Source organism: Ceratotherium simum, chromosome 31 (genome assembly GCF_057802395.1).
Source record: "Ceratotherium simum simum isolate JZ-2026a chromosome 31, ASM5780239v1, whole genome shotgun sequence".
In the NCBI taxonomy this organism is placed as follows: domain Eukaryota; kingdom Metazoa; phylum Chordata; class Mammalia; order Perissodactyla; family Rhinocerotidae; genus Ceratotherium; species Ceratotherium simum.
In genome coordinates this window covers 30,186,808-30,204,840 of record NC_141930.1, presented here as the reverse complement: position 1 = coordinate 30,204,840, position 18,033 = coordinate 30,186,808, and the positions used below count along the sequence as shown (strand labels likewise).

General features: G+C 38.0%; 1 protein-coding gene across 1 annotated transcript in view; it reads left to right on the top strand.

Moving 5' to 3' along the window:
- Positions 1–18,033, top strand: part of RP1 (RP1 axonemal microtubule associated) — a 280,695-nt gene that overhangs the window by 60,820 nt on the left and 201,842 nt on the right. The window contains exon 6 of the mRNA XM_014791537.2: positions 12,475–12,626. Coding sequence (XP_014647023.2) covers positions 12,475–12,626 — 152 coding nt within the window. The remainder of the gene's footprint in view (positions 1–12,474; positions 12,627–18,033) is intronic.

The following is an 18,033-nucleotide window of genomic DNA, read 5'->3' as shown; positions in this document are numbered from 1 at the left end:
AGTTCTTTGGATAAACACCCAGCAGTGGAATAGCTGGATCATATGGTAGTTCTATCCGTGATTTTTTGAGGAATCTCCATACTGTTTTCCATAGTGGCTGCACCAGTTTGCACTCCCACCAGCAGTGTATGAGAGTTCCCTTCTCTCCACATCCTCTCCAACACGTGTTGTTTCCTGTCTTGTTAATGATAGCCATTCTGACGGGCATGAGGTGCTATCTCATTGTAGTTTTGATTTGCATTTCCCTGATAGTTAATGATTTTGAACATCTTTTCATGGGCCTGTTGGCCATCTGTATATCTTCTTTGGAGAAATGTCTGTTCAGGTCTTTTGCCCCTTTCTTAATTGGGTTGTTAGTTTTTTTGTTGTTGAGAGGCATCAGTTCTTTGTATATTTTGGAGATTAAGCCCTTATCAGATGTATGGTTTGCAAATATCTTCTCCCAATTGTTAGGTTGTCTTTTCGTTTTGTTGATGGTTTCCTTTGTTGTGCAGAAGCTATTTAGTTTGGTGCAGTCCCATTTGTTTATTTTTCCTATTGTTTCTCTTGCCCAGTCAGACATGGTGCTTGAAAATATGTTGCTAAGACCGATGTCAAAGAGTGTACTGCCTATGTTTTCTTCTAGAAGTTTCATAGTTTCAGGTCTTACATTCAAGTCCTTAATCCATTAGGAGTTAATTTTTGTGTATGGTGTAAGGTAAGGGTCTACTTTCATTTTTTTGCATGTGGCTATCCAATTTTCCCAACACCATTTGTTGAAGAGACTTTCTTTTCTCCATTGTATGTTCTAGGCTCCTTTGTCGAAGATTAGCTGTCCATAGATGTGTGGGTTTATTTCTGGGCTTTTGATTCTGTTCCATTAATCTGAGTGTCCATTTTTGTGCCAGTACCATGCTGTTTTGGTTACTATAGCTTTGTAGTATATTTTGAAATCAGGGAGTGTGGGACCTCCAGCTTTGTTCTTTTTTCTCAGGATTCCTTTAGCTATTTGGGGTCTTTTCTTGTTCCATATAAATTTTAGGATTCTTTGTTCTATTTCTGTGAAAAATGTTGTTGGAACTTTGATAGGGATTACATTGAATCTATAGATGGCTTTAGGAAGTATGGACATCTTAACTTTGTTAATTCTTCCAATCCAAGAGCACGGAATATCTTTCCATTTCTTTGTGTCTTCTTCAATTTCTTTCAGCAATGTTTTAGAGTTTTTGGTGTACAGATCTTTCACCTCTTTGGTTAAGTTTATTCCTAGGTATTTTATTCTTTTTGTTGCAATTGTAAATGGGATGGTATTCTTAATTTCTCTTTCTGCTACTTCATTATTAGTGTATAGAAATGCAACGGATTTTTGTATGTTGATTTTGTATCCTGCAACTTTACCATATTCGTTTATTACTTCTAAAAGTTTTCTGGTGGATTCTTTAGGGTTTTCTATATATAAAATCATGTCATCAGCAAATAGTGAGAGTTTCACTTCTTCCTTTCCAATTTGGATCCCTTTTTTTTTCTTTTTCTTGCCTGATTGCTCTGGCTAGGACTTCTAGTACTATGTTAAATAGGAGTGTTGACAGTGGGCATCCTTGTCTGGTTCCTGTTCTTAGAGGGATAGGTTTCTGTCTTTCACCATTGAGGATGATATTAGCTATGGGTTTGTCATATATGGCCTTTATTATATTGAGGTACTTTCCTTCTATCCCCATTTTATTCAGAATTTTTATCATAAATGGATGCTGTGTCTTGTCAAATGCTTTCTCTGCATCTATTGAGATGATCATGTGATTTTTATTCTTCATTTTATTAATGTGGTGTATTACGTTGATTGATTTGTGAATGTTGAACCATCCCTGCATCCCTGGAATAAATCCCACTTGATCATGGTGTATAATCTTTTTAACGTATTGTTGTATGCGATTTGCTAGTATTTTGTTGAGGATTTTTGCATCGATGTTCATCAGTGATATTGGCCTGTAATTTTCTTTTTTTGAGTTGTCCTTGTCTGGTTTTGGTATCAGGGTAATGTCGGCTTGGTAGAATGAGTTAGGGAGGTACCCCCTTCCTCCATTTTTTGGAAGAGTTTGAGAAGGATAGGTATTAAGTCTTCTTTGAATGTTTGGTAGAATTCACCAGGGAAGCGTCTGGTCCTGGACTTTTATATTTGCGGAGGCTTTTGATTACTGTTTCGATCTCCTTACTGGTGATTGGTCTATTCAAATTCTTTACTTCTTGATCCAGTTTTGGAAGGTTGTATGATTCTAAAAATTTATCTGTTTCTTCTAGATTGTTGAATTGGTTGGCAAATAGCTTTTCATAGTATTCTCTTATAATCTTTTGTATTTCTGAGGTGTCTGTTGTAATTTCTCCTCTTTCATTTCTGTTTTTACTTATTTGTGCCTTCTCTCTTTTTTTCTTGGTGAGTCTAGCTAAAGATTTGTCAATTTTGTTTATCTTTTCAAAGAACCAGCTCTTGGTTTTATTAATTTTTTCTATTGTTTTTGTGGTCTCTATTTCATTTATTTCTGCTCTGATTTTTATTATTTCCCTTCTTCTACTGATTTTGGGCTTTGTTTGTTCTTCTTTTTCCAGTTCCTTTAGGTGCATTGTTAGATTGTTTATTTGAGATTTTTCTTGTTTGTTGAGATAGGCCTATATTGCTATAAACTTCCCTCTTAGAACTGCTTTTGCTGTATCCCATAAATTCTGGCATGTTGTATTTTCATTTTCATTTGTCTCCAGGTATTTTTTGATTTCTTCTTTGATTTCTTTGTTGACCCAGTCGTTGTTCAGTAGCATTTTGTTTAATCTCCACGTATTTGTGGCTTTTCTGATTTTCTTCCTATAGTTGATTTCTAGTTTCATACCGTTGTGGTCAGAAAGGATGCTTGGTATTATGTCAATCTTCTTAAATTTATGGAGACTTGTTTTGTGGCCTAATATGTGATCAATCCTGGAGAATGTTTCATGTGCATTTGAAAAGAACATGTATTCTTCGGTTTTTGGATGGAATGCTCTGTATATATCTACTAGGTCCATCTGTTCTAGTGTGTCATTTAAGGCCAATGTTTCCTTATTGATCTTCTGTTTGGATGATCTATCCGTTGGTGCAAGTGGGGTGTTAAAGTCCCCTGCTATTATTGTGTTACTGTCTATTTCTGTTTTTATGTCTGTTAATAATTGCTTTGTATATTTAGGTGCACCTACATTGGGTGCGTAGATATTTACCAGTGTTATATCCTCTTGTTAGATTGTTTCTTTGATCATTATGTAATGCCCTTCTTTGTCTCTTTTTACAGTTTTTGTTTTAAAGTCTATTTTGTCTGATATGAGTACTGCTACCCCAGCTTTCTTTTCATTGCCATTTGCGTGGAGTATCTTTTTCCATCCCTTCACTTTCCATTTGTGAGTGTCTTTAGGTCTGAAGTGTGTCTCTTGTATGCAGCATATACATGGGTCTTGTTGTTTTACCCAATCAGCCACCCTATGCCTTTTAATTGGAGCATTTAGTCCATTGACGTTTAAAGTAGCTATTGATAAGTATGTACTTACTGCCATTTTTTAACTTTTTTTTTTCTCAGTGTTTTAGTAGTCCTTCTCTGTTCCTTTCTTCTTCTATACAGAATTGATGGTCTCTTTAGTTTGCGTTCTGTCTGAAAGCTCTACTCTTTAACTCCCCTCCTCCCTCATTTTATGTTTTTGATATCATATCTAACCTCTTTTTTGTGCATTTGTATCCATTGCCCTCTTATCCTGGAAATAGATAATTTTTCCTATTTGTGGTCTTCTCTTTTCCCCTTAAATCAGTCCCTTTAACATTTCTTGTAGCACTGGTTTCTTGGTGACAAACTCCTTTAATTTTTGCTTGTCTGGGAAATTTTAGATCTCTCCTTCCATTTTGAATGATAATCTTGCTGGGCAGAGTATTCTTGGCTGTAAGTTTTTTCCTTTTAGCACTTTAAATATATGTTGCCACTCCATTCTGGCCTGTAAGGTTTCTGCTGAGAAGTCAGCTGATAGCCTTATGGGGTTTTCTTTGTATGTAACTTGTCTTTCTCTGGCAGCTTTTAGGATTCTCTCTTTATCTTTAATTCTAGACATTTTGATTATGATGTGTCTTGTTGTGGGCCTCTTTGGGTTTATCTTGTTTGGGGCTCTCTGTGCTTTCTATACCTGGATATCTGCTTCCTTCCTTAGGTTAGGGAAGTTTTCATCTATTATTTCTTGAAATAGATTCTCTGCCCCTTTGTCTCGCTCTTCTCCTTCCGGGACACCTATAACACGGATGTTAGTGTGCTTGATGTTGTCCCAGAGGTCCCTTAGACTGTCCTCACTCTTTTTAATTCTTTTCTCTTTTATCTGTTCAGTCTTTCCAGTCTGAATTTATTCCAGTCTTTATTTATTCCAGTCTTTCACCCAGCTCACAGATCCGTTCTTCTGTATCCTCTACTCTGCTTTTGAGTCCCTCTAGCGAATTTTTCATTTCCAGCATCGTATTCTTCATTTCTGATTGGTTCTTTTTTATATCTTCCATTTCTTTGTTGACATTCTCGCTGAGTTCATCTATTCTTCTCCCCAGATCTGTGAGCATCCTTAACACTCTTAGTTTGAACTCCCTGTCGGGTAGGTTGCTCATTCCTCTTTCACTTAGTTCCTTTTCTGGAGTTTTGTCCTCTTCCCTTACTTGGAATGTATTCCTTTGCCTCCTCATTGTACCTCTTTCCCTGCGCTTGTGTCTACATATCAGGTAGGTCAGCTACATCTCCTGCTCTTGGATAGGTGACCTTTTACGAGTGATGGCTTAGGAGTCCTGCAGTGTGCTTCCCTCAGTTCTCAATGTTACAGGGGTGACCCCTATGTGGGCTACGTGTGTCCTTCTGTTGTGTCCTGTTTGCTCTCCCTGCATGTACCCAGGTAGGCTGAGTTATGCTCTTGGTCAGCTGTTGTAATGCTCAGCTGCTTGTAATTGTTGTGGGCCCTTCAGTCTCTTTATCAGGTGTCGAGAGCCCCAGCTCAGTTGGCTGCAAGTTCTAATACCACATTTGTGTTGTAGTATTTCTTTTAACTGATTAGGCCCCCAGCGTGGCAGGTTGTTAGGCTCAGGGCCTTACAGTTGCTACAAGCCTCCAGCCTTTAGGTCTCTTGTCAGCTCTCTGAGGATTGCAGCTGGGTGGGGCTGGCCTCAGGCACGGGAGCACCCAATGTTTCAGACTTTGGAAGGTGGGGCAAACCCCCTGTGTGGGTCTTTGAGAAGCACAAGTCTTCTGCAGCTGACAACCCATGCCTCCCACAGGTCCACACACACAGTCAACACAGTCCTGCCCCGTGTTTGCGCCCCGATCTCCCCAACCGGACCCAGTCTCTCCACGGCTGGAGCCCCACACACTCCGCCACCGCCCCACACTCTCCACCAGCTCCTTGTGCATGCCCTGCGCCACTGTTGTCGGCTCCGTTGCCAGGCTGCAGAGAATCCAGTCACCAATCTATGCAGGCCCACAAGTTGCCTGAGGGCTTGTTGTTGGGTGGGGCCCGTCTCTAGGGTGGGCTGCTGTTATGAGAGGTTTGGGGATTCGATTGGAGACGTAAAAGACACTTTCCACTCCAAACAAATGGACCGAAGGTATATTTTATTATATAGAGGATAGTAAAGGTGACAGTCTGCAAACAGATCCAAATAGGTCAAATATTAAGAGGGAAAAAGCATCAGCCCGACTGGAAAGGGAAAACACCCACATCGGCTGAAGAGAAATGACACAAATCAACCAGAAAGAGAAACACCAGGTTGACCGAAAAGAGAACACATCAAATCAATTACTTCATATCAAATCAATTACTTCACATCAAATCAGTTACTCACAACATCCACGCCCCACTGCCGGGAGAGCCCTGTCAATCGACGCGGCTGGGCAAGGATCACACATCCTGGGCAAGGTGTCCCTTCCACAGGTGGAACTCTCACCGGGTCTTAGTTTCCAGCAGTTTTTATACCATCAGTGATTTTCAGAGTAAGCAATTACAGAGTTTGCAGAGCAAGCATTTAGTGTTTCCATGCACAAAATGGTTATCAGTGGCGTATGTGCACTGAGCCCCCTGGCTAACGTCCCAGCCCAGTAGCTGTGTACGTGCATTGTTCTCTTTGGTTATCGTCCTAGCCCGGCACAGATGGCCAGTCCATCCCGTGCTACGGCGCTCCAAGAGCCTTGAAATGTTACAACTTGCAACTCTCTCTGTGGGGGAAGGGCCAGTTCCCACCACACAGAAAGCAGCTTGGTATTTCTGTTTGTGCTGGTGGCTGTAGGTCAATGGAGCGGCCAAACATGGCTGTACTCATGTCAAGACAGCTGCCCGCCCTGGCTGAGCTGGATTAAATCGGTGCTCTAGTGGGTGGGGCAGACCCTGGGCTAGCAGGCCCCAGGGAGAACTCCAGTGGTGTCTGTGTCAACCCGCCCACACCAGGCCACAACAATGGCTGCCGCCAATGTCCCAGTCCCTGGAGAGGTCTCACATCTCACCGAGATGCACACAGTGCCTATTAGGTGAGTCTCTTTTCACCAAAGCACTGTGCACCTTTCTTTCTGGTGATTTTAGGTTGCTTTCTGAAACTGGTGAGTTTGTGCATGGGCCCTTTAAGAGCCGGTTTTACTTTCTTTGTGAACCAGCTTTTCTGGCGGTATTCCCCAATGTTTTAGTAGCAGGCAAAGTCAGATATTCTGCCACTTGTCTCGATTGTGCTGGGTCCACAAAACGCCCACAGCGGGGGCGCTCCCGGCTGAGGGCCCCGTGCCTCCAGGGAGGGCTGCGGACCTGTGTGCTGCTCCCGGGCAACCGTGAAGCTGGCGGCTTGTGAAGGCGGCGTTTTTTCTCTCCAGAAGGGAGTCTCTGCCTCTTCCACCTCAGTTAGGATTGTCCGTTGTTGCAGGAGTTCCTCTTATCCTGTTTTCAGTTCTGTCTCAGGGGCAATTTTTCCATGAGTAGTTGTAAATTGGCTGTGTCCACAGGAGGAGGTGAGTTCAGAGTCTGCCTACGCCACCATCTTGACTTCTCTCCTAAAGTTCTTTGGATAAATACCCTGCAGTGGAATAGCTGGATCATATGGCAGTTCTATCCTTGATTTTTTGAGGAATCTCCGTACTGTTTTCCATAGTGGCTGCACCAGTTTGCACTCCCACCAGCAGTGTATGAGAATTCCCTTCTCTCCACATCCTCTCCACATGTTTGTATTTTAAGCCAAGTGTTATTACGAAAGTCAAAAAATTAAAAAATATTAAAAAGTTTATAAAGTAAAAAAGTTACAATAAGCTAAGGTTAATTTATTATTGAAGAAAGAAAAAATTATTTTTATAAATTTTATGTAGCCTTGGGCCTGGCCTGGTGGCGTAGTGGTTAAGTTCGTGCGATCTGCTTTGGCAGTCCGGCGTTCGCGGGTTTGGATCCCGGGTGTGGACCTACACACCACTCATGAAGCCATGCTGTGGTGGCATCCCACATACAAAATAGAGGAAGATTGGCACAGACATTAGCTCATGGACAATCTTTCTCAGGCAAAAAGAGGAAGATTGGTGATAGATGTTATCTCAGGGCCAATCTTCCTCACCAAAAAAAAAAATAAATAAATTAGTGTAACCTAAGTGTAGTGTTTATAAAATCTATAGCAGTATACAGTAATGTCTTAGGACCTCACATTCCCTCACCACTCACTCACTGATTCACCCAGAGCTGGTTTCAGTCCTGCAAGCTCCATTAATGGTAAGTGCCCTGTACAGGTGTACGATTTTTTATCTTTTATGCCATATTTTTACTGTACCTTCTATGTTTAGATAAACAAATCCTTATCATTATGTGACAATAGCCTACAGTATTCAGTACAGTAACATACTGTACAGTTTTATGGCCTAGGAGCAATAGGCTGTACATATAGCCTAGGTGAGTAGAAGGCTATACCACCTAGGTTTGTGTAAGTACACTCTCTGATGTTTGCAGAATGACAAAATTGCCTGAGGACAATTTCTGCATTTCTCAGAATGTATCCCCATTGTTAAGAGGTTCATAACTGTATAAAACACATATAAAAAATAAATATTTTAAAAGATTTAAAATTCCCACTTCAGGGAATCATTTTGTTCACCTTCTAAAATGTATATAGCCCATTTTAGAGGTTCTCTGCCTTACTAATCTGTCAATTGGGTAAAATAATAGTATGCACATCATCCTGTTAAAGGACTAATATAATGTATTAGAATTAAATGACAATTAAAACAATAATGTATATAAAGTACCTAATAACAACTAAAACTATATTTTAGTCCAAATGTTGCTAATTAACTGTGTGACCTCTGACCATTTACTTAACCCCTCTGTGCTTCAAATTCCTTGTCTGTAAAACTGAGATAATAATCCTTTCTCTGTATTACAAGGTTGTTAGATGGAATAAACTAAATAACGTATATGAAAGTACTTTATAACGTATAATATACACAAATATGAAGGATTATGTTTTTGGAATTGTAAATTTAAATTGAGATACTTAAAAAAAATAACTTCAAATGGTGCTGTAGGCCTAAGTAATGACTCATTTAATCTGATGTTTTTATGCGCTGTTGTGACAACCTAAGGGAAAATACCCAAGTGAGCAAAGCTAGGTACCTCACTGCGCTTTCTGTCCTTTATGCTGAATAACTATATATGAATGGTAAACTGTGCAGTAGTTTCATTGTAACTGATGAGTGTGGATTATTTTTAGAATTATTTTTGAGACATTTACTGTACTTATTCTTCCAGCCTTTTGTCACGTGAAACATCTGCAGAAGTCGCATTATCTTAAAATTTTGTTTGAACTTTGGAAGTTGTTTCCACACTAGATGGCGTTTTCCCCTAAAGACACTGTAGCTTGTTTGAAAATATTTGTTTTTTCAAGTTCTGTTTGTCTTGCCTGGCACCATCTATGGGTTGGAAAGGAGGTGTTGTCTGTCCAGTATTGCAGTGAGTCATACCCTTGTCATTCAGTCTCTGCCTGGTATTCTGCCCTGCTCTTTGTTGGGCATCTAAGAGCAAATTGAGGAAACTCAGGGACCAGGAGATTCAGTCCTGCCCTGAAGTATTGCATGTTGTATCTTATTGCTGAGAATGTCCCAGGACCCACTTCTGGAGTAGTATGGGGTGTGAACATTAGATGCCAAAGAATGTGAGGTAGATTGAAGGGCTGTGGTTATTTTGGAGGAGTAAGTGAACAGTGAGGAGTGGCATCTTGGAAGAGGCAGAACTTGACTTAGCCTTGAAGAGTGGGGCAGAGTTTAGAAGCAGAGGGTGGGTGGGGGAGATAGTTTCATGATAATTGGGAAATATTTCAGGGCAAATGCTGTTCAGTTTCTTTTTCTGCACAGAGACAGTTGGGCATGTTTGGTGGCCCCAGTGATGAGTTAATCTGATTATTATTTTTGTTACTGTTATTGACCACTCTTGACCCAGACTCTGGAGGAAGTGCTTTAAATACTTTATTTCATTTAGTCAACACCATAACCTTATGAGGATGGGCACTGTTACTTCCATTTGCCTATGAGGAAATTGAGGCACAGAGAGATTGAGTAATCTGCTCAAGGTTCCACAGCTGGGCTTTTTTCTCTTCCCCTACTCTCCTTCTAGTCTTCCTCAATAATCTTAACAAAAAAAGGGGTGTTTAGAGAATTTGTGACTACTATGAAGTAGACTATTTTCTCACTGTTTGCCTTTGAGAATAGAGGTGTTGATAAGGTGGGGCCTCTGAAAGTAGGTGGCAGTGATGGAGATGTGATCAAAGCAGGTGGGATGGTGGAGGATTGTGGATTTTTGAGGAGAGGTGGCTTCCATGTAGCAGCTGATAGGCTTCTTATGGCTAGTTCTAGTCCCTTGTATGTCTGCACACCTTGCCTGGGTTTCCCCACCTCCCACCCCTTAAAGTCTAGTGAAATGTGAGGAATTTCACTAGACAGATTTAACTTCTTATGTTGGCCTTATTGTTCACTGGGGTTCTGTTGTACCAGTCCACTGTGAAATCATCCCAGGACAAGTACTCTTTGGTAAAACCACTTGCTTGAATTAAGGAGCTGCCTTTTTGACTTTGAAAGGTGGCCAGGATTTAGTAAGGTGGCATTGCTGACACTCTCTGGAAAGTCCAGGGAAATAGAGATATGTGATATTAACACTAGTTTTTAATCATTGGCTTTGTGGAGAATTTGTATTAGGTTTAAAAAAGGAATCTCTCATTTTTTGTGCACAGGTTAGAATGTTATAAAGAGGCTTTTGACTAAACTCAAGGGACTAAGGGTGGTTTGTGGTGTCATTCCTCCTCCTCTGACGTATCTGTGCACCATGAAATGGCTAACTTCATGAACTCAGTTTCATGTTTATTCCATTTGTTTCTCTGCAGGTTCATTTTTGTTGCTCTTCCTTCATTCCCGATGTTCCAAGTTTTCTTCTGGTATCATTTTCCTTATCTCTGAAGAATTTCCTTTAATAGTTATTTTAGAGCAAGTCTTATGGCAAGGGATTCTCTTAGTTTTCATTCATCCGAGAACATCTTTATGTCACCTTCATTCCTGAAGGGTATTTTTGATGGAAGTAGAATTCTACATTGACAGTTCTTTGCTTTGAGCCCTTTAAAAATGTCATGCTGTTTCCTTTGGGCGTTTATGGTTTCTGATGAGAAATCTATAGTCATTAAAATCATTATTTCCCTATAGTAATGTATCATTTTCTCTAGCTGCTTTCAAATTTTTTCTTTGTCTTTTATTTTCAGCAGTTTAATTATGATGTTTCTGGGCACAGACTGCTTTGGATTCATTGTGTTTGGGGTTTACTGAACTTCCTGAATTTGTGGGTATAGGTGTTTTGCCAAATTTGGGAAGTTTTTAGCCATTATTTTTTCAAATATTGTTTCAGCTTCACATTCTTTCTCCTCTCTTCAGATACTGCATGACATGAATATTAGATTTTTTCTTATTGCCCCACAGGTCCCCGAGGCTCTGTTTGTTTTGTAAAAACTATTTTTCTCTGTTGTTAGATTGGATAATTTCTATTTAATCTATCTTCAGGTTCACTGGTGCTTTCTTCTGTCCTCTTCATTCTGCTCTTGACCCTATCAGTCTGTTTAAAAATTTGCTTATGGTGTTTTTTCAGTTCTAAAATTTCCATTTGACGCTTCTTTAACTTTTCTCTTTTGTCGTTTAGACTTTCAGTTTTTCCATTGGTTTCAAGAGTGTTCATGATTGTTTATAGTGGTGTTTGTATCGTAGTTGCTCTAAAGTCTTTGTTAGATAATTCTAATCCTGGTATCATCTCGAAGTTGGTATCTCTTCGTTGTCTTTTCCCATGTAAGTTGAGATTTTCCTGATTCTTCATATGCTGAACAATATTGAATTATATTCTAGATATTTTGCATATTATTATTTGAGACAACTGAGTGTTATTTAAATCCTATGAAGAATGTTCATATTTTTATTTTAACAGGCATTCGACCACTGGTTTGTTTCAGGTCACAAATTCCCTCCTGTTGTCTGTGGGCTGTGGTTCCAGTGTCAGTTCGGTTTTAAAAGGTTTGCAGTGCTATTCATATCTGTCCCACATGTTTACTATTCATTGGTGAATCTGGGGCCCAGGTGGAGGTTTATCTGTTAGTTGAGATCTTAAAGTCTTTGGTATGCTGAATATTCTTCAGGATCAGATTCATGCATCTTCAGCTTAGAGGTGAGCCCAGGAGTTCATAAACAACTTTATGGGTTTGCTTTTCTTCCCTCTCCATAACCTCTTTGGTACTTTCCAGTTCCATGGCTCCTATTTTTGGTCATTTTGCTAATTAGCTGGTGCTTTAGTTTTCCTGTTTTGCTGTGCACTGCTACAGTCTTCTTGTGTCTAGGGCTAAGCAGTCATAAGACAGACAAAGGAAAGAAAGCAATAGAGATTGGTCCCACCCTATTGAAGCCCAGCTCCTCTGAAGAGAGACGAAAGTTCTCTCTCAGAATGTTGGCTCTTTTATGCTTCTGTGCCCAGGTACTGGGATGTGAGGGAATGGAGAAATGAAAAAGAAAAACAACGGTAGAATATCTGCACCTTTTCTATGTGTTAGGAGTTCCTTTTCCTGTTTCTTCAACCAGATCCAGAGAGCTTCTCCTGAGCTCCCTGTGTCTGAACTCCAGTGCCTCCTTCCAGGTTTCTGGTGTACTAAGCCCAAGCAAGGAGATACCAGAGGATGAAAAATGGTAAACTCACCACCACTTGTTGATACTTTAAAATCTGGTCTCCTTCCCCAATCCTCCTGCTGCTATATACTTTTCAGTCTTCATATACAAGCTCCATGCGTTCTGTCAAGATTTGATAGCTGTATTCAGTGGGAGAGACTAGGTGGAGTATGTTTCTATATCTTACCTGGAACTGAGACTCTTGATTGGATATATGTAAATTTCCTATTATATGAGTATGCTTGGCATATAAAGCTTGTTTTTCTTTTGTTGTCAGTGACAGTATATGAAGTGCACGTGGCAACGGGTGAGCTTTGGAATGCTGGAACAGTAGCGAATGTCTACATGTCTGTCTATGGGGAAAAGGGAGATACAGGATCCAGACAACTATTTAGATTGAAGAGCTCCTTCAGTTTTTTAAGAGGACAAGTAAGTGAGCAAAAAGTGCTTTGTCTGACTTTTAAAAAACTTGTGGAAAAAACAGATAAAACAAAATTTACCATCTTAAATATTTTTAAATGCACAGTTCTATAATGTGAAGTATACTCGCATTGTTGTGCAACAGGTCTCCAGAATTTTTTCATCTTGCAAAATCGAAACTTGATACTCATTAAACAACTTCTCATTTCCCCCTTCCCCAACCCCTGGTAACCACTATTCTACTCTCTGTTTCTATGAATTTAAATGCTTTAGGTATCTCATATGGTTAGAATCATACAGTAATTGTCTTTTTGTGATTGGCTTATTTCACTTAGCATAATGTCCTTAAGTTTCATCCATGTTCTAGAATGTGACAGGCTGAATAATATTCCATTGTTTGTATATACCACATTTTCTTTATCCATTCATCCATTGATGGGCATTTTGGTTGTTTTGAACTCTTGGCTATTGTTAATAATGCAGCTATGGACGTGGGTGTGCAAATATTTCTTTGGTACCCTCTATTCAATTGTTTTAGATATATTCTCAGAAGCGAGATTGCTGGATCATATGGAAGTTCTATATTTAATTTTTTGAGGAAGCTGGCATACTGTTTTGCATAGTGATTGCACCATTTTACAGTCCTACCAGCAGTGTACAAGGGTTCTAGTTTCTCAACATTCTCAGCAATACTTGTTATTCTGTTTTTTGACAGTACCAACCTAATGGGTGTGAGGTGATATCTCATTGTTTTGATTTGCAGTTCTTTAATTTTAATTGATTTTGACATCTTTTCATACTTTTCTTGGCCGTTTGTAAATCATCTTTGGAGAAATGTTTATTCAAGTCCTATGCCGTTTTAAAATCAAGTTATTTGCTTACTTGTTGAGTTGTAGGAGTTCTTTATATATTCTGGATATTAACCCTTTGTCATATATATGATTTGTAAATATTTTCTCCCATTGTGTAAGTTGCTTTTTCACTCCTTTAATTGTATCCTTTGATGCACAGAAGTTTTTAAGTTTGATATAGTCCTGTTTGTCTATTTTGCCTTTCTTTTTGTGCCTGTGCTTTTGGTGTCTTATCTAAGAAATCATTGCCAAATCAAATATTCTCAAACTTTTCCCCTATGTTATTTTCTAGGAGTTTTTAGTTTTGAGTATTACCTTTGATTTTTAATACATTTTGAGTTATTTTTTGTATATGCTATAAGGTAAGAGTCCAACTTCATTTTTTTGCCTTGGAGATCTAATTTTCCCAACACTATTTTGAAGAGACTGTTCTTTTCCTGTTAAGTGGTTTTGGTACCCTTGTCGAAGGTCATTTGACTATATATATGAGGGTTTATTTCTAGGCTCCCTATTCTATATTATTGGTCTGTATTTCTGTCTTTGTGTCAATACCACATCATTTTGATTACTGTAGCTTTTTAATATGTTTTGAAGCTGCGAAGTGTGAGACTTCTACGTCTGTTCTTTTTTAAGATTGTTTTGACAATTCAGGGTCCCTTGAGATTTCACATGAATTTTAGGATGGATTTTTCTATTTATGCAAAAATGCGATTGGGATTTTGATAGAGATTGTGTTGAATCTGTAGGTTGCTTTGGTAGTATTGACATCTTTAACAATATTAACTCTACCAATCCATGAACATAGGATGTGTTTCTTTTTTTGTTTTTATTATAATTTTATTTATTTATTTTCCCCCCAAAGCCCCAGTAGATAGTTGTATGTCATAGCTGCACATCCTTCTAGTTGCTGTATGTGGGACGCGGCCTCAGCATGGCTGGACAAGTGGTGCATCGGTGTGCGCCCGGGATCCGAACCCGGGCCGCCAGTAGCGGAGTGCGCACACTTAACCGCTAAGCCATGGGGCCGGCCCAGGATGTGTTTCTATTTATTTGTGTCTGCTTTCATTTCTTTCAGCAATGTTTTGAAGTTGTTAATATACAAGTCTTTTAATTCCTTGGTTAGGTTTATTCCTAAATTTTTTATTCTTTTTGATACTATTGTAAATGGATTTGATTTCTTAGTTTCCTTTTGAAATTGGTCATTGTTAATGTATAGAAGAACAACTTTTTTTTTTTAAGTGAATAAAGTAACACACTTTATTTCCAGTTTTGAATTCCCAGATAACAACAGATGTGCACTTTCCATTTGGCTGCACCAGAATCCATTAGGATTCTGCTTAGTCTCTAGTGTTATATATTCTGGAGAAACCAGCATGTCAACTGAGGTGTTCTCTTAGCAACTGCCTCCGTTTGGAAGCTCAAATTCATATTGATGATAGTTTGTAATTGAAGGGAGAACACTTGATTTTTGTGTGTTGATTTTCTATCATGCAATTTTGCTGAATTTGTTTTAACAGGATTTTTTTGGGTGGAATCTTTAGAGTTTTCTATAGAAAAGATCATGTCATCTGTGAACAGAGATAATTTTACTTCTTCCTTTCCACACTGGAAGACTGTTATTTCTTTTTTTTGCCTAATTGCCCTGGCTAATATTATATTAAATAGGAGTGGTGAGAAAAGGCATTTTTGTCTTGTTTCTGATCTTATAGAAAAGTTTTCAGTCTTTCATCATTGAATATAACATTACCTGTGGACTTTTCGTATATGGCCTTTATTATATTGAGGTAGTTTTCAAGTTTTCTATATTGATTCTAGTTTTTTTTTTTTTAAAGATTTTATTTACTTATTCCCCCCCCCAAAGACCCAGTAGATAGTTGTATGTCATAGCTGCACATCCTTCTACTTGCTGTATGTGGGACACGGCCTCCGCATGGCTGGAGAAGTGGTGCGTCGGTGCGTGCCCGGGATCCGAACCCGGGCCACCAGCAGTGGAGGGCGAGCACTTAACCGCTAAGCCATGGGGCTGGCCCTGATTCTAGTTTTTTGAGTGCATTTTTCATGAAAGGGTGCTGAAAATTGTCAAATGTGTTTTCTGCATAAATTGAGACAATCATCTGACTTTCGTACTTCATTCAGTTAATATGATTTATTACATTGATTTTTCATAAGTTGAACCATCCTTTCATTCCAGGAATTAATCATACTTGGTCATAGGGTATAATCTTTTTAATCTGCTTTTAAATTTGGTTTCTGAGTATTTTTTTGCGTATTTCTGCATCAATATTTTTCAAGGTTATTGGTTTGTAGTTTTCTTGTTGTGTCTGTCTGGCTTTGGTATCAGGCTAATACCAGCTTCATAGAAGGCGCTTGGAAGTGTTCCCTTCTCTTCTATTTTTTGGAAGAGTTTGAGGAGAGTTGGTGTTAATTCTTTTTTAAATGTTTGAGACATTTGGGAGGTTTTTGATTACTGCTTCAACTGGTACTTATTGTCTCTTATCTGACTACTTATTGGTCTCTTCAGATTTCCTATTTTTTTTTTATGATTCTTTTTTGGTAGTTTGTGTGTTTCTAGGAATTTATCCATTTCTTCTAGGTTGTCCAATTTGTAGGCATATAATTGTTCATGATACTCTCTTACCATCCTCTTTTATTTCTGTGCCATCAGTTGTAATGTTCCTTCTTTCATTTCTGATTTTAGTAATTTGAGTCCTCTCATTTTTCTTAGTTAATCTAGCTAAGGATTTGTCAATTTTGTTGATCTTTTCAAAAAACCAACTCTTTGTTTCCTTGATTTTTTATGTTGTTTTCTATTCTCTATTTTGTTTGTTTTGCTTAATCTTTATTATAGCCTTCCTTCTTCCAACTTATGGTTTAGTTTGTTCTTTTTTTTATAGTTCCTTGATTTGCAAATTTATTTTATTGATTTGAAATCTTTCTTCTCTTTTAATGTAAGCATTTATGGGCATAAACTTGCCTCTTAGCACTGCTTTTGCTGCATCCCATAAGTTTTGGTATGTTGTGTTTTCATTTTCATTTGTCTCCATATATTTTCTAATTTTCCTTGTGATTTCTTTTTTAACCCACTGGTTGTATAGGAGTGTGTTGTTTAATTTCCACATGTTTGTGGATTTTCCAGTTTTCCCTCTGCTATTGATTTCTAGTTTTATTCCATTGTTGTCAGAAAAGATACTTGGTGTGATTTCAGTATATGTAAATTTGTTAAGACTTCCTTTGTGACGTAACATGTGATCTATCCTGGAGAATGTTCCATGTGTACTTAAGAAATATGTATCTTTTGCTTTTGCTGTTGTTGGGTCAAGAGTTCTGTATATGTGTGTTAGGTCCAGTTGTTCTATAGTGTTGTTGAAGTCCTCTGTTTCCTTATTGATCTTCTGTCTAGTTCTTGTATCTATTATTGAAAGTGGGGCATTGACATCTCCTACTATTATTGTGTTGCTGTCTGTTTCTCCCTTCAGTTCAGTTAATGTTTGCTTCATATATTTAGGAAGTCTAATGTTAGGTGCATATATATTTATAATTGTTATAGCTTCCTGTTGAAGTGACTCTTTATCATTATACAATGTCTTTCTTTGTCTTTGTGAAAATTTTTGACTTAAAGTCTATTTTGTCTTGTAAAGTATGGATTCCTGCTCTCTTTTGGTTAGCATTTGAGTGATATATCTTCTTCCATTCTTTTATTTTCAGCCTGTGTGTGTCCTTTTATCTAAAGTAAGTCTATTTTTTAGTCAGCATATAGTTAAATTTTTTTAATCCATTCAGCCTATCTGTATTTTTGATGTGGGAATTAATCAATTTTCATTTAAAGTAGTTACTGATAAAGAAATATTTACTACTGCCATTTTTTGTTTTTTTGTATGTCATTTAGCTTTTTTTGCCCCTCCCTTTCTCTCTTAGAATATTTTTTTGTGTTTTCTTGATTTTTTTGTAGTGAAATGCTTTGTTTAGTATCTCTTTTCCTTTTATGTATATTCCATAGATATTATCTTTGTGGTTACCATTGCAGTTACATAAAACATTTTGAAGTTATAACAATCTGTTTTAAACTGATAACTTCAATCAAACTTCAATACAAAAAACTCTACTCCTTTACAGCTCCACCTTCCTACTTTATGTTATTGATGTCACAAATTATGTCTTTATATATTATATACCCATTAACATAGATTTATAGTTTTTTATGCCTTTGTCTTTTAGTTCTATGCAAGAATTAAAAGTAGACATACACCAAATTATAATAATATAAGTTACTATATTTGTCCATGTATTTATCTTTAATGTGAGAATATATTTTTGTATGGCTTTATGTTGCTATCTAGTGTCCTTTTTTCCAACTTGAAGGACTGCCTTTAGCATTTCTTGTAGAGAATTCCAGTGTAATGAAGTCTCCCACAGCTTTCATTTTATTTGGGAAAGTCTTAGTTTTTTCTTTATTTTTGAAGGACTGTTACATCTGATATGGAAATCTTGATTGACAGATTTTTCTTTTAGCAGTTTGAATATATTATCCCATTGCCTTCTAGCCTGCATGATTTCTGCTCAGGAAT